Here is a 12,771-nt window from a genome sequence, read left to right as displayed (position 1 = left end):
AGTGGCATTGGGGGAGAGACTGAACAAGGACCTCCTCTGCCAGATATCTCACAGGTGAGCAGACAAATTCTGTAAGTCACAGGCAGGTCACAGACCGACAAACTCCGTTGGAAGAGGGCACCCCACCCAACATGTGTCTCTCCAACCAAGACGTCTCTCTAACACATTTCTGACAAGTGACCTTCTAGCCTCTACTTGAAACTAATGAGGGAGGGTCTCCCAGTTTCCTGAGATAGCTCATTCCACTTTGGGATAGCTCCTATTTTAAGGAATCTCCTTTTAACATACTAAAATACTGCTACTTTCACATTCCAGTTCTACCCTATAGCCCAGCAAAACAAGTTACTTGTTCCACAGGAAAGGCTTTCAAAGACTTAGAAACCCTGAGTCTTTTCCTTCTGTTGGCTAAATCTCCCCAATTCCTTCAAGTGATTCAGAAAAGATGTGGTCTTAAGGTTTATCAACAGTATAATCATTCTCCTCTGGACACTCATCAGCTCATCTATGTCCTTCCTAAAATGTGGGGCTAGCAACTGAACACAGTAATACAGACATCATCTGACCCAAAGCAGAGGTACTGACTGACACATCCATCACTTTGGATACTGCCACTTCCATTATTCTGGATTACCTGTGCTTCTGGATACTACTACATCCATTGTTCTAGATACCATACCATTCTTAAAATAGTGCATAATTGCACTAGATTTTGAACTACCCTATAACTTTAATACTTAGCTTTTAGTGCACTAAAACATATAGATATTTTCATGCAAAATGATATCTAGTCATCTTGTAGATGAGATTGGAAGGAGACTGGAAACAGTTTCTAATAACTGAATTTTCAAATATTCTAATATTTGAAGAGTTATCATATGAAAAATAAAATAGACTTGCTCTTCTTGAGCCCAGAGTTCAGAAACAGGAATGATGGGTAAAAAAAAAAAAAAAAAAAAAAAGGCAATTTCAGTTTGATGAAAAGGACAAATTCTTTAGGGAAAAAAAGTTGCCCGAAAGTGGAAGAGAACGTTTGGGACTGTGTAGCAAGTTTCTCTCACTAGAGGCCTCCTGGCAGAGGACATGTGACAGGGATGATGTAAGGAGGATTCTCAGGAAGGCACAGGTGGATTGCCTGCATATCTGAGAACCCCTCATCTCCGAGTGTCTTTGTTTCTCTGATGCTGTTCCCATTGCCCTGTCCCAGCAGATGCTGACTCTATCTTCTCCTCCCTCTCTTCCAGTTCTCCTGTGCCTCCCCTAGCCACAGCACCTGCGCTGAGAGTGCCCATGAGGTGTGGGTGTGCAACAGTGATGGCTATGTGGGACAGGTCTGCCTGCTGAGCTTGAGAGCTGAGCCCACCGTGGAGGCCTGCATCGCTGTCTGTTCTGCCCGTATCCTCTGCATGGGATCTGTGCCTGGCCTGCAGCCTGGTGGAGGAGGAGGAGGAGGCAACAACGGCTTCAGGTACTGGGGGTCCTGGGCCGCGGGAGCATGATGAGGTCAGGGAAGGGGGCTCATGTAAGTCCCTCCCCCAGCTTTACTCTGGGAAGCCTTCTTAAAGGCTTAGAATTAGGGTTTGGGAATCTCTAAAAGGATTAATCTGGGAAGGTCCTCAGAGGAGATAGACTTGGGACAAGGTTTTGAAGTCCTCTGAACATAGGAGATCCAAGACAGATAAGTTAGAGATCACTTCTAGAAAGATTTGAGTTTGGAGCAAGAGTTTGTGAGTAACTGGCCAACTTGATAGTCTAGAACAAATTTCTGGAGGAAGCAGACTTAGTGCAAGGTTTCGAATTGTCGTGGGGATGAACTTGGATTGGTTAGTCTGAGACTTCCCAGAGGCAAATATGGACTTGGAAGAAATATATTGGCCCAATGAATCTGAAGCAGCTTCCTGGAAGGAATAAGCTGAGAGCAAGTTATACCTGCAGCCTCCGGCCCCACAAATATCTGGGCCCAAACCCAAGAAAGTAGGTCAGGCCATAGGGACAAAGGAGAAAGGAGAGCCACAGACTGAAGTTAAAATGAGTATTGCTGGTAGCACCTAGCCTGGACCCTACAGGGTCAGGACAGGTGATGGGAGGACTACTTCTCAGAATCCAGGTAAACCAGCAGCAGAGCATAAAGGGAAGCCTTGACTGAGGCAAAAAGGTTTCCTAGAGGAGGTTCTGTAGTAGCATGGTAGGATCCTGCCACAGGCTTTGGGGAGAATGTGCCAGCCAGGTCCAGAACTTTGCACTGACTTTCCCTTTGTTTCAGGGATCAGCCCCCCTCATTGGTAAGCCCAGCATGCCCCCCAGAAGTGGTGACCACCGCAGCCGCCCTGGAGGAAGGCAGTTCCCAGCCCTGCCTGCACATCTCCATCTCGGGGTCTTCCCCAGAGCTGCCCCCAGGGCCTGCCAACAGTACTCCGGGCCCAGAACTCATGCCCTTCGACAGTGATGATTCAGATGACGAGTCATCTCCTAGCCCCTCCGGGACCCTGCAGAGCCAGGCCAGTCGCTCCACCATCTCCTCCAGCTTTGGCAGTGAGTGTCAACCTAGGGGGGTTCCTGGAGGCAGAGAGAGTCACAGGCTTCCTCTTTCCTGGTATTTTCAGGGGTGCAGGGAAGGGATCAGAAATACAGATGGCCTCAAGCTGTGAGCCAGAGAATATCAGTTCATATATTTATCTAGTACCCCACCCCCATCCCCACCTCAAATTTATTGTAATTCTAGATTCTATCTAATTCTAGATTCCTATAATGTGCAAATGGGAAAGAAAGGAGGTAGCATGGTAACCATGAAAATAACAGAAAATTAGAGGGTCTGGCCCTGAGCTCTTCCACATATTCACTGTGGCACATCCAAATTTCAGTATCCCATCTGTAAAATAAATGATCTACTATTAGAGTAGATTCTAAGCCCCAGACCTTGATCTCAGGAAGCTCACAATCTGGATGAGAGACATCCAGGGAACATTTCAGATTCTAAATGTTGTAGGGGCTCCAAGAAGAGTAAGAATTCCCCATGGTCTGAGTCAATCATTGAGGACTTCCTGGAGAAGACAGGGCCTTTGTCAGACTTTGATTTAAAGAGGCAGAAAGGAGAAAATACCTGAGCAAAGGTCTCCTGAACAAAAGGGACCTGGTCTAGCAAGGGGAATAAGAAGGTGATGGTCCCATTGCCCTCTACCCTGCTCAGATCACATCTGGGATGTCCCCGGGGGGGCCACATTGCAGATAAGACACTTGACAAAATGGAATTCATCCAGGCGAGGGCAGCCAGCATGGAGGAGGGCCTGGAGACAGACTGTCTGAGGACTGTCCAAGAGAACTTGGCATATTTAGCTTGGAGAAGAGTACACCAGGCAGAGTAAAATCTGAAGGCAGTGAAGGCTATTGAGTATTTGAAGGCCTGGAGGAGACCTTCAAGGAAAGATCTTCATTCTGCTAGACTCAGAGGCCAGAATTAGGAGAAATGAATGGAAGTTAGAGAAACCTATTTCATTTCAGAATAATGAAAAAAATTCCTAATAAGGAGGTGCATACAAAAGTGAAGTATACTGTCTCAGAGGGTAATGAATTTTCCATTTCCAGAGATCTCTAAGCAGTGGCTGGATGGCCCCTTGGCAAATATGTTGTAGAGATGATCCTTGGGTTTTTCATATTTTATTTTTTTCCAATCACATATATAGTTTTCAACATTAATTTTTTCTCAATAGTATTTTATTTTTCCAACTACATGTAAAGAAAGTTTCCAATGTTCATTTTTGTAAGATTTTGAGTTCCAGGGCAGCTAGACGGCACTGGCTCTGGAGTCAGGATGACCTAGCTTCAAATCTGATCTCAGACTAGTACTAAACAATCACTAACTGTATGACAGTGGCAAGTCTGTTAACCCCCAAGTGCCCCCACAAAAAAAGACTTTGGCTTCCTAATTTTCTCCCTCCATCCCTTACCTCCCCAAGACAATAAGTAATCTGATGTAGATTAAATATGTACAATCCTTTTAAACATTTCCACATTTGTCATTTCAACATTGATTTTTGTAAGATTTCGAGTTCCACATTCTTTCCCTCCCTCCCTCCCTCCCCTCCATCCCTCTGAAGATGACCAGCAATCTGATATAAGTTGACCATGTCCAATCATGGTAAACATATTTGCATATTAAACATTCTGTAAAAGAAAAGGAGATGATCCCTGTTAAGGTACATACCGGTGAGACTGGATGGCTGCTGAGGTCCAGTCTTGAAATCCAGCTGCTCTCTAAGTTGAGCCTAATGAGGCTGGAGAGAGGAGAGCCCCCTTAGAGACTGTTGCTCTAGGCTGATGATGCTCACCTTCCATGACAGCTAGCCTATGGTTAGGCTGTGGGGAGTCAGGAAGGGTTCCTGAGATAGGGATGGGCCATGAAGATGGAAGGGCCCTTAGAGATCTAACATCCTCATTTTATAAAGAAGGAAACAGGGCCCAGAGAGAGAGGGGAAGGGACTTTCTTAAGTGAGTCTGGGGCAAAGTGTGGACTCAGACCCATGTTTTCTGGTTCCTGACCCAAGGCTTTCAATGGAAGGTGACTCGATCTCCACATGCAGGGAAGGAGGCAAGGCAGGTAGAGACTGAAGAGCTGGGGGTGAGAGGAGTCAGGGTGGATAAAAACAAGATGCAAGGGAAAGAGCAAGGAAGAGAAACCTGTGGGGACCTGGGTCTCCACATTCGCTTCCCCCTTCCCCAGATGAGGAGATGCCCAGCTCCAAGGAGGCTACGGCAGAGACAACCAGTTCTGAGGAGGAGCCAGAACCAGGCTTCCTGCCCCTGTCCAGCTCCTTTGGCCCCAGTGGGCCCCACGGTGGCAGCCCTGTGGATGGACGAGCCCTTCGCCGCTCCAGCCGTGGGTCCTTCACCCGGGGCAGCCTGGAAGATTTGCTCAGTATGGATCCCGAAGCCTACCAAAGCTCCATGTGGCTGGGCACTGAAGATGGCTGGTACGGTCCCAGGGCCTGGAGGGAGGGGAAGGGCAGGCAACACAAATGGCCTCAGCATCCTGAGCCAACAGGGTGACCCATCAGCTGGGCTATAACAGCTTTCCCCATGCTCCACTTATGGAGATACAGGGCCTCCCCTCACAATGCTTTAGGTCTAATACAGCGGGAAGACAAGACTGTAATACCCAGTATCAAATTAATGCTGGCAAAGAACCATGCGAAGTCTGGGAGAGTGACAAGTCAAGTTTCAAAGGGTGAATGAGGATGGGTGGAGAAAGCATTATAGGCAGTCCTCCAGAACCTAGAGAGTGCAGGACATGTGGCTGGGGCAGAGACCAGGCCGACTTGGCTGGGGAGGAAGTGCATGAAAGGTAATGATCTAAGTCTGGAAAAGAACGGGGCAGCAAGTTATGGAGGGCTTTGGATACGAAGGCCCCCCAAAAGTTTGCCCTTGACTCAGTAAGCAGCGTGGAACCATGGAAGGGTTAGAACCTAATCAAAATTTTAGAAAGATTGTTCTGGAAACAAGGGACAGCTGAACTGGATGAAGAAGAGAAGGGATGGCAAGAACACAGTTCACATCTTGGCAATGAATGAGATCTGCTGACTTGTTTGGGTGGAATACACATGGTGGTGACAAGGGACAGTTCTATTAGGAGAGGAGAGGGAGAGGGTAGCAGGTATTAGTAGATACGGTTAGATTTGTTCTCAAAAAGAGCATCACTAAAGCACCTTTCTAAATTAAAAAAAAAAGCTATTGCAGTAGTCCAGACAGGTGACAGTCTATACCAGAATAGTGGTAGTGAAAGGTGAGAGAAGGAGGAAGAATGATACATCGTGGGGGTGGAGGGGAATCTAAGGCACTGTCCAACAATCAACAAGCCTGGTTCCTGTTGAGTCTCAGCATAAGGACCTGGGGACAGACCAAAGGAAGAATCAACCAGGAGAGGAAGGCTGAGTCTGCCCTGGGGCTGAGCAATGGACTTGGAGCCATCAGGCAGTAGGTGGGGTCAAAGGTAAGGGGCAGGGAAGAAAGTGGCATCTGTCTCATGTCCGTGGTTCCTACAGCATCCATGTCTATCAGTCCTCGGACAGCATCCGCAACCGCAAGAACAGCATGAAGCTCCAGCATACAGCAGCCGTCACAGCCATCATGTAAGCCCCTGGCCCCCAAGCCCTCTCACCCTGCCAAACACTAACCCCTAATCCCACTGGCCCTGCTTTGGAGAGAAAGGGTGATACTGGAGGAGAAGGGCCATGCTTGCTCGTAGCCCCTCAACCCCATGCACTGATTGGGGGCAGGGAAAGCAAGTTAGAGAGAATGTGTCTGAGAGGCAAAAGCCTGGGACCCTGCCCCTGACCACAGGGCAGCTGTGGACCAAGCCCCTTCCCTCCCTTGCCTTCAGTTTCCTCATATGTAACATGAAGAGATTGCATTAGATAATAGCTAAGTTTTGGTCTTGCTCCAAGATTCAAGAGTCTAGATTCTACAGTGCTCCCCAAGTTGTCTGGAAGTACCTGGAAAACCAATTATTGCCCTAGTCTCATTGTACCCCACACTGTCATCACTGCTTCATGATGGGCATCCCTGAAGTCCTATTTGGGGATTCCATGGTTGGACCTGTGCCAGCCATGGGGAAAAGCTAACTCCTCCTTTTCCTGTCCCCCAATTCTCCCCACCTAGGTACCTGGATAACCAGGTGTTTGTGTCTCTGGCGAATGGAGAACTTGTTGTCTATAACCGGGAAGCGGGTAAGGACTGGGAAGCCAGAACTTCAGACTAAGTAGGTGGACTCCTGGGACCCAGCAATGGGATCTAGGTTCCAGCCATTTTGGGTGACTTTAAGGTGGTTTGTGATTCCTCAACAGAAGTACTAGAGGGTAAGGGTAAGGGCACTGGGGCAATGGAATGCCATCCAAGCCCTCTCTTCTCCTTTCTCTCCTTGGACAGGCCATTTCTGGGACCCCCAGAACTCCAAATCTCTAGTCCTGGGGAGCCCTGGGAACCCCGTTACCAAGATGGTGTCAGTGTCAGGAAAATTGTGGTGTGGATGCCAAAATCGGATCTTTGTCCTCAACACGGGCAGCCTGCAGCAGGAGGTATCTGGGACCAGGGGAAGGGGGGAGCACCTCACAGCAGGGAGGGCCCCAGGTTTGAGGAGGAAAGGGAACTAGCACCAGGCACTTGAGCTAGGGCCCATCTGGGGACAAATGCATGAACACCCAGCCCTGAAATCTTGGTAAGAGTTAATCTGGGAGAGGCAGGAGCCCTGCCATGACCCATGGTATGATCCTGACCAGGTCACTTCCTTTCCTGTAAGCCTCAGTTTCCTCCTTTGTAAAATGAGGCTCATAATCCTCTGTACCCTACAGAATTGCTGCAAAGAAGGCACTTTATAAAACTTTCAAGTGCTACCAAAGTGGAAATTGTTATTCTCCTCACTGGATCTCAATTTCCCCATACATAATTGGGGATAGCACCACCTGGTCACCGACCTTCCTCCCAAGCCACTTGTGGATGATGAGCAGCCTCCTATTTTTTCCCTCTAGACTTGCCTCGTTCAAGTTTTACAGATAGAAATGCAAAATTTTTTTCTAATGTTCCTAGCTTTTGTTAGAAAAATCAAATGAGACACCAGAAATAAAGGTGTTTGAGTTCATTTATTCAACTGAACACCTACTGTGTGCTGGGCACTTTGCTAGAACCGGGGGCACAAATAAAACAGTCCCTGCCTTAAGGAGTTCGTGTTCTATTGGAGAGAAAGAGAATGTACCCAGAGAAATAAATATAAAATATAGACAAAGTCTTGGAACAGGAAGGTACCAGTAACTGAATAAAGAGTAAGAGCCAGTAAGAGATCTAAATAGACTTTAGCGGAAGATAACTAGGCTTTGAGCTGAGCCTTGAAGAAAGCTGGGGACTCTCAGAAAGCAAAGAGGGAATGCATTCCAAGCATGGGGTACAAGCCAGTGCAAAGGCACGTAGGTGGGAAAAGGAATGTTACAGACAGAGAACCGCCAGTAGGCTAGCCTGGCTAAAGAGAGAATGTGGAATATGTGAAGAGGAGGCTTTATTATGTCCAAGCCCAGAAAAGTGAATGTCATTCCTCTTCTCCATCCCACCCCTTGCCTCCCCAGCACACGTTCCAGGTCGGCTTGGACCCCAACCGCAGCGTGGCCTGCATGGTGAACTCCAGCCTGGGCGTCTGGATCGCCCTACACAGCACGGCCCAAGTGCGGCTGTACCACTCAGGAACCTTCGAGCAGCTGGCCGAGGTGGACATCACCCCCCCTGTGCACAAGATGCTCGCTGGTGAGCAGGCTGGAAACCCAGGGCCAGGCTGGGGGTGGGTGGGTGGATCCAGGAGTTGGAGGGGAGAGGAAGAGGGGAAGGATGTGGGGGAGGGAGGGGAAGAGGGGGGAAGCCAGTAGTTGGAGGGGAGAGGGGGAAGACCAGTGGCTTAGAGGGGGAAGAGAGGGGAAGTCCAGTGGCTTGGAGGGGGAAGAGGGGGGAGGTCACTGGATTGGGGGGAAGAGGGGGAAGACTAGTGGCTTGGAGGAAGAAGAGGGGGGAGGTCAGTGGCTTGAAGGGGGAAGAAGGGGGAGACTAGTGACTTGGAAGGGGAAGAGAGGGGAGACCAGTGGCATGGGGGGGGGGGAAGAGGAGGGAGGTCAGTAGTCTGGTGGGACTTTGAGCCTATGAGGACAGTGAGTGAAAAGAGGGAAGATGGAAAAATGAGATGATTTAATGCTAAGGAAGCCGGGTTTGGTGTTGCAGAGTGGGGTTCAAATTGCTATTTATAAGCTAGGTGACCTTGGACAAGCCTTCTAAGGCCTCCAAGCTTTAGTTTAAATCTTATGAGATCTCCAGCTGATGGAGACACATTGAATTCAGGCCTGTCAATAAATTTGTTATGGATGAAATCAACTCAATTCTATGATCTTGGATTAAAAAACACAAGTTCAAATCCAATCTCAGACACTTACTATGTAACCCTGGAAAAGTTACTTAATTGCTATCTGCCTTAGTATCCTTGTCTGTAAAATGGAGTTAATGTTATCATCTGCCTCCCAGGGTGGTTGTGAAGATGAAATGAAAAGCATTATAAAGCATTTGCAAACCTAAAAGTGTTCTTTAAATGCTAGCTTTTTTTTCCTCCCATGATACACAAATGGTACATTAATCAGCAATGAGATAGTGGTAGTTACTCTTCTGGTTAGGGTGGTAAAGGATCTGAGGGTCATGGTTACTAAAACATTTAAATAGGAAACCACAGGAAGTAAAATTAATTAAGGTTGATAAGTGGACTAAAGGGAAACTCTAAAAACTTCCTCAGCCTTGAATATCAGGCTGAGAAATTCATTCAAGTACTTGAATGCAAATGACCAAGGCCTGGAGGCATCAAGAGAGAGGAGCTTGAGTCCTAATTCTGCCAGTGAAGTCCCTGGGAGAAAGAGCTGAGTAACTTTGTACAAGTGACTTCCCCTACTCTAGTCCCAGGATTTTCTTCTGAGACACAGGCTTTGCGCTACAGGCTTCCAAAGGGCCCCTGCAGATATTCCATCCCCTGATAAAGTTGTCCCTTGCCCTCTTTAGGAGGGTGGTTGAAAGCTGTTGCCCTCTTTAGGAGGGTGGTTGAACACTGCCTTGGAGCCAGGGTCATTTAGACGGGCAGGGAGACCCCGGTACTCCCCTGCATCCCATCCATTCCCCTTTCCCCAGGCTCAGATGCCATCATCCGCCAACACAAGGCCGCTTGCCTGCGGATCACGGCCCTGCTGGCGTGTGAGGACCTGCTGTGGATTGGGACGAGTGCCGGGGTGGTGCTCACGATGCCCACCTCACCCAACACCGTCAGCACTCCTCGGGCCCCGCTGAGTCCTGCAGGCCTTGTCCAAGGCCACACGGGTCATGTGCGCTTCCTGACCGCTATCGAGCTCCCAGACAACTTCGACCTCCTCTGCCCTCCACCATCCCATGACGCAAGTAAGTCAGCTGGGGATTAACAGGGGCTACGGTAGCCACAGCTGCCACCTTCTCTCTCCCTAAAGGAAGGACTGCAAAGGACATGGGAGGGACAGACACCCCAAAAGTCCAGGAAACAAGCGTGTAGAAGAGGGAGATGTTACCCAGAAGAGGAAGTGGGTCACAGGAGGTTTGCAGCTATCTTCAGAGGCGTCTGCACGGCCCCCATTTTCCAGGGCAGTCCTTGTTTTCATGAAAAGCCAGAATCCTTCTAGCAAGGCTTTGTAGAAGTACTGATTTGTCAAGCCCATGTCCTAGTTTTCATTTCTGTGTTTGTTTGTTTTCCTGAAAATATGATCATTGTGAGAAGTAGCTTGGTATAATGAAAAGAAGGCCAACCTAGAGTCAGAAAGACCTGGCTCCTGCGTCTCGCCTCTGACACACACGGGCCAAATCACTCAATGTCACGGGGCTCACACAGCTCCCTGGTCCTAGAAGTGGCAGAGAAGGGGATGACTTACATCGGCAGGGGAGACTCTCTCGCTGGGGGTTCCCTACAATGAAATCACAATGCCCCCAAAATTGTTGGATAGTCAATGGGCAATGGACTGAGAAAGGGCTAGAGATGGCTATGTTACCCAGGAGGTAGCTTGTGGTAGATGCAGAGAAGACAAACAAAATCAGAAATGGGCTATAGTTAAATATCGTGGATGGATAGAAGGGAGGGAGGAAGGAAGGAAGGAAATAAAGAAAGAAGGAAGGAAAAAATGAAGGAAGGAAGGGAGGGAGGGAGGGAGGCAGAAAAGGAAGGAAAGAAGGAAGGAAGAAAGGAGGGAGGGAGGGAGAGAAGGGAGGAGGGAAAGGAGAGAAGGAGGGAAGGGATGGAGGGAAAGGAGAGAAGGAGGGAAGGGAGGGAGGGAAGGAAGAGAGGGAGGGAAGAAATAAAGGAAGGGAGGGAGGGAAGGAGGGAAGGAGGAAGGAAGAAGAGCAGAAAAGAAAGAGGGAAGGAAGGTAGAACATAAGGAAGGAGTAAAAAGGTCATGGTCCAAAGAAAGTTGGGAAAGAGATGGGAAGGGAATGAAGGAACTCAAATGGACAGGAAATGGTTGGTAAGGATTGGAAGTAGTTTCTGATAAGAGGCCACTGAGTGGCTCCACAGAGCCTTCTGTGTGCAGTGAGGAATCCCCAAATCCAAGTCTAGCTTCACTTAGCAGTGTAACTGGACAAGTTATGTAAGTTCTATTTGCCTCAATTTCCTAATCTGTAGAATGAAGATAATAACAGCACCCATCTCCCATTGTTTATGACAATGAAATAAGATAATCACTGTAGGGTGCTTTGCAAGCCTTCAAAATGGCTTGTGGGAGATGGAAGGAGGTGAGTCACGTCAGAAAGTGATCTGTGATAAGCAGGAAGTCATTGTATGTGTCAAGAGTGTGATACAGGAAACAGTTATACTTCAGAAGACAGGAAAATCGTTATAAAATGACCAGAAGTAATGATACAAAAGGAGGAACGTGGTCGGCAGGAGGTGTAACTTGTGACAGGCAGGAAACAATCATATTAAACATAAAACGGTGCAGACAGTAGGGAGTGTGAATTGGGAAGTACCGTGAGAGGCAAGAGGTGTCTCTACCTAAGTAAGGGGTGACTTGTGAGAAGCAAGAAATAATTATACTAAACGGAAAAAACGTACACAGCAGGAAATGGTGCATAGAATGGAAAGTCCATCCGGACACAGAAGGGGTTGGGGTTTGCAACACACAACAGACCCTGACTGGGAGGAGAGCTCGGGCCCGGGCCGGACTCGGCTTTCACGCTGACCCGCCTGCTCTGTTCCTCGCCAGGTCCCGAGAAGCCGCCTCTGCTGGAACGAAGGGACTCTTCCCGACACCGAGGCTCGGCGCCGGCCCCGGCCAAACCCAAGATGCTGGTGATCAGCGGCGGGGACGGCTACGAGGACTTCCGACTGAGCGGCAGCAGCAGCGAGACGGTGGGCCGGGACGATAGCACAAACCACCTCCTGCTGTGGAGGGTGTGACCGGCCGCCGGCCCCGCCCCGCTGCACCTGCTCCTGGGGGCCCCGGGCTGACTGCGGGCGGCCCGGGCACCGGCGGGCGGCCCGCCCAGGACTCGGGTCTGGCTCCCGCCCGGCCGGGTGCCCCCCGCGGCTCCCTCTGGCACCCCCTCCCCCGCTCCATGTGCATCCGGGGGCCACACACGTGCATGAGAAAGGATCACACCCGGGGAGGCCTCCGCCTGTGGGGCCGCAGGACGCCGCCGCTGCCAGCCCGGCCTCCTCGTCCGCCCTCTGTGTCCCCGCGGCTGCCCTGACCGCTCCTCGCCCAGGTAGTCCCGGCCCCGCCGCACCCCCCGGGGCCTCACCCAGGGCAGCCGCGGGCCAGAGGGCCATGTGCAATACTGCCAGTGCTTCCTGGAGGCTGTGGGCAGAGCTGAGGCAAACGTGGGGGAGAAGGGCGATGGAGCCCAGGCTGGGGCCGGGCATCAGAGGAGGAGGCGGCCGCCACCGGAGACACGGAGGGCACCTCCCTATGTGTACAGTATTTATGTATATTTTAGACGCTCGTGGTACCTCCCAGAGCACTTATTTATGCCCCAGTCCAGCCCAGCAAGCAAAGGAGGAAGTGAGGGCAGTCGGGAGGGCAAGAGTTGGAGGCAAGAAACACAAAGTCATCCCTTCCTCCAGAGGGGTGGTGAGTTCCTGCCTGAAACGGACCTTCCCGAAGGGAGCAGAATGTCCTTGTCCCCCATCGGCCCCATCTCCACCTCTGTCCCCAGAGAATAGTTTTGCACATTCACAGCACCTTCCTTCCCTCCTGG

The 12,771-nt window shown here is 49.9% G+C and overlaps 1 protein-coding gene across 2 annotated transcripts in view; it reads left to right on the top strand.

Moving 5' to 3' along the window:
* Nucleotides 1–12,443, top strand: part of ARHGEF17 (Rho guanine nucleotide exchange factor 17) — a 145,882-nt gene extending 133,439 nt beyond the window's left edge. For both annotated transcript variants that reach the window (XM_031961463.1, XM_031961462.1), the window contains exons 13-21: nucleotides 1,242–1,465; nucleotides 2,261–2,529; nucleotides 4,715–4,964; nucleotides 6,033–6,119; nucleotides 6,649–6,716; nucleotides 6,916–7,064; nucleotides 8,103–8,277; nucleotides 9,688–9,951; nucleotides 11,778–12,443. In XM_031961463.1, the coding sequence (XP_031817323.1) occupies nucleotides 1,242–1,465; nucleotides 2,261–2,529; nucleotides 4,715–4,964; nucleotides 6,033–6,119; nucleotides 6,649–6,716; nucleotides 6,916–7,064; nucleotides 8,103–8,277; nucleotides 9,688–9,951; nucleotides 11,778–11,971 (1,680 nt within the window). In that variant the 3' untranslated portion in view covers nucleotides 11,972–12,443. The remainder of the gene's footprint in view (nucleotides 1–1,241; nucleotides 1,466–2,260; nucleotides 2,530–4,714; nucleotides 4,965–6,032; nucleotides 6,120–6,648; nucleotides 6,717–6,915; nucleotides 7,065–8,102; nucleotides 8,278–9,687; nucleotides 9,952–11,777) is intronic.
* Nucleotides 12,444–12,771: the final 328 nt, after the last annotated feature.

Source organism: Sarcophilus harrisii, chromosome 3, assembly GCF_902635505.1.
Source record: "Sarcophilus harrisii chromosome 3, mSarHar1.11, whole genome shotgun sequence".
NCBI lineage: Eukaryota > Metazoa > Chordata > Mammalia > Dasyuromorphia > Dasyuridae > Sarcophilus > Sarcophilus harrisii.
Note: the sequence above shows the minus strand (reverse complement) of the source record. Positions and strands in the feature narration are given on the sequence as shown.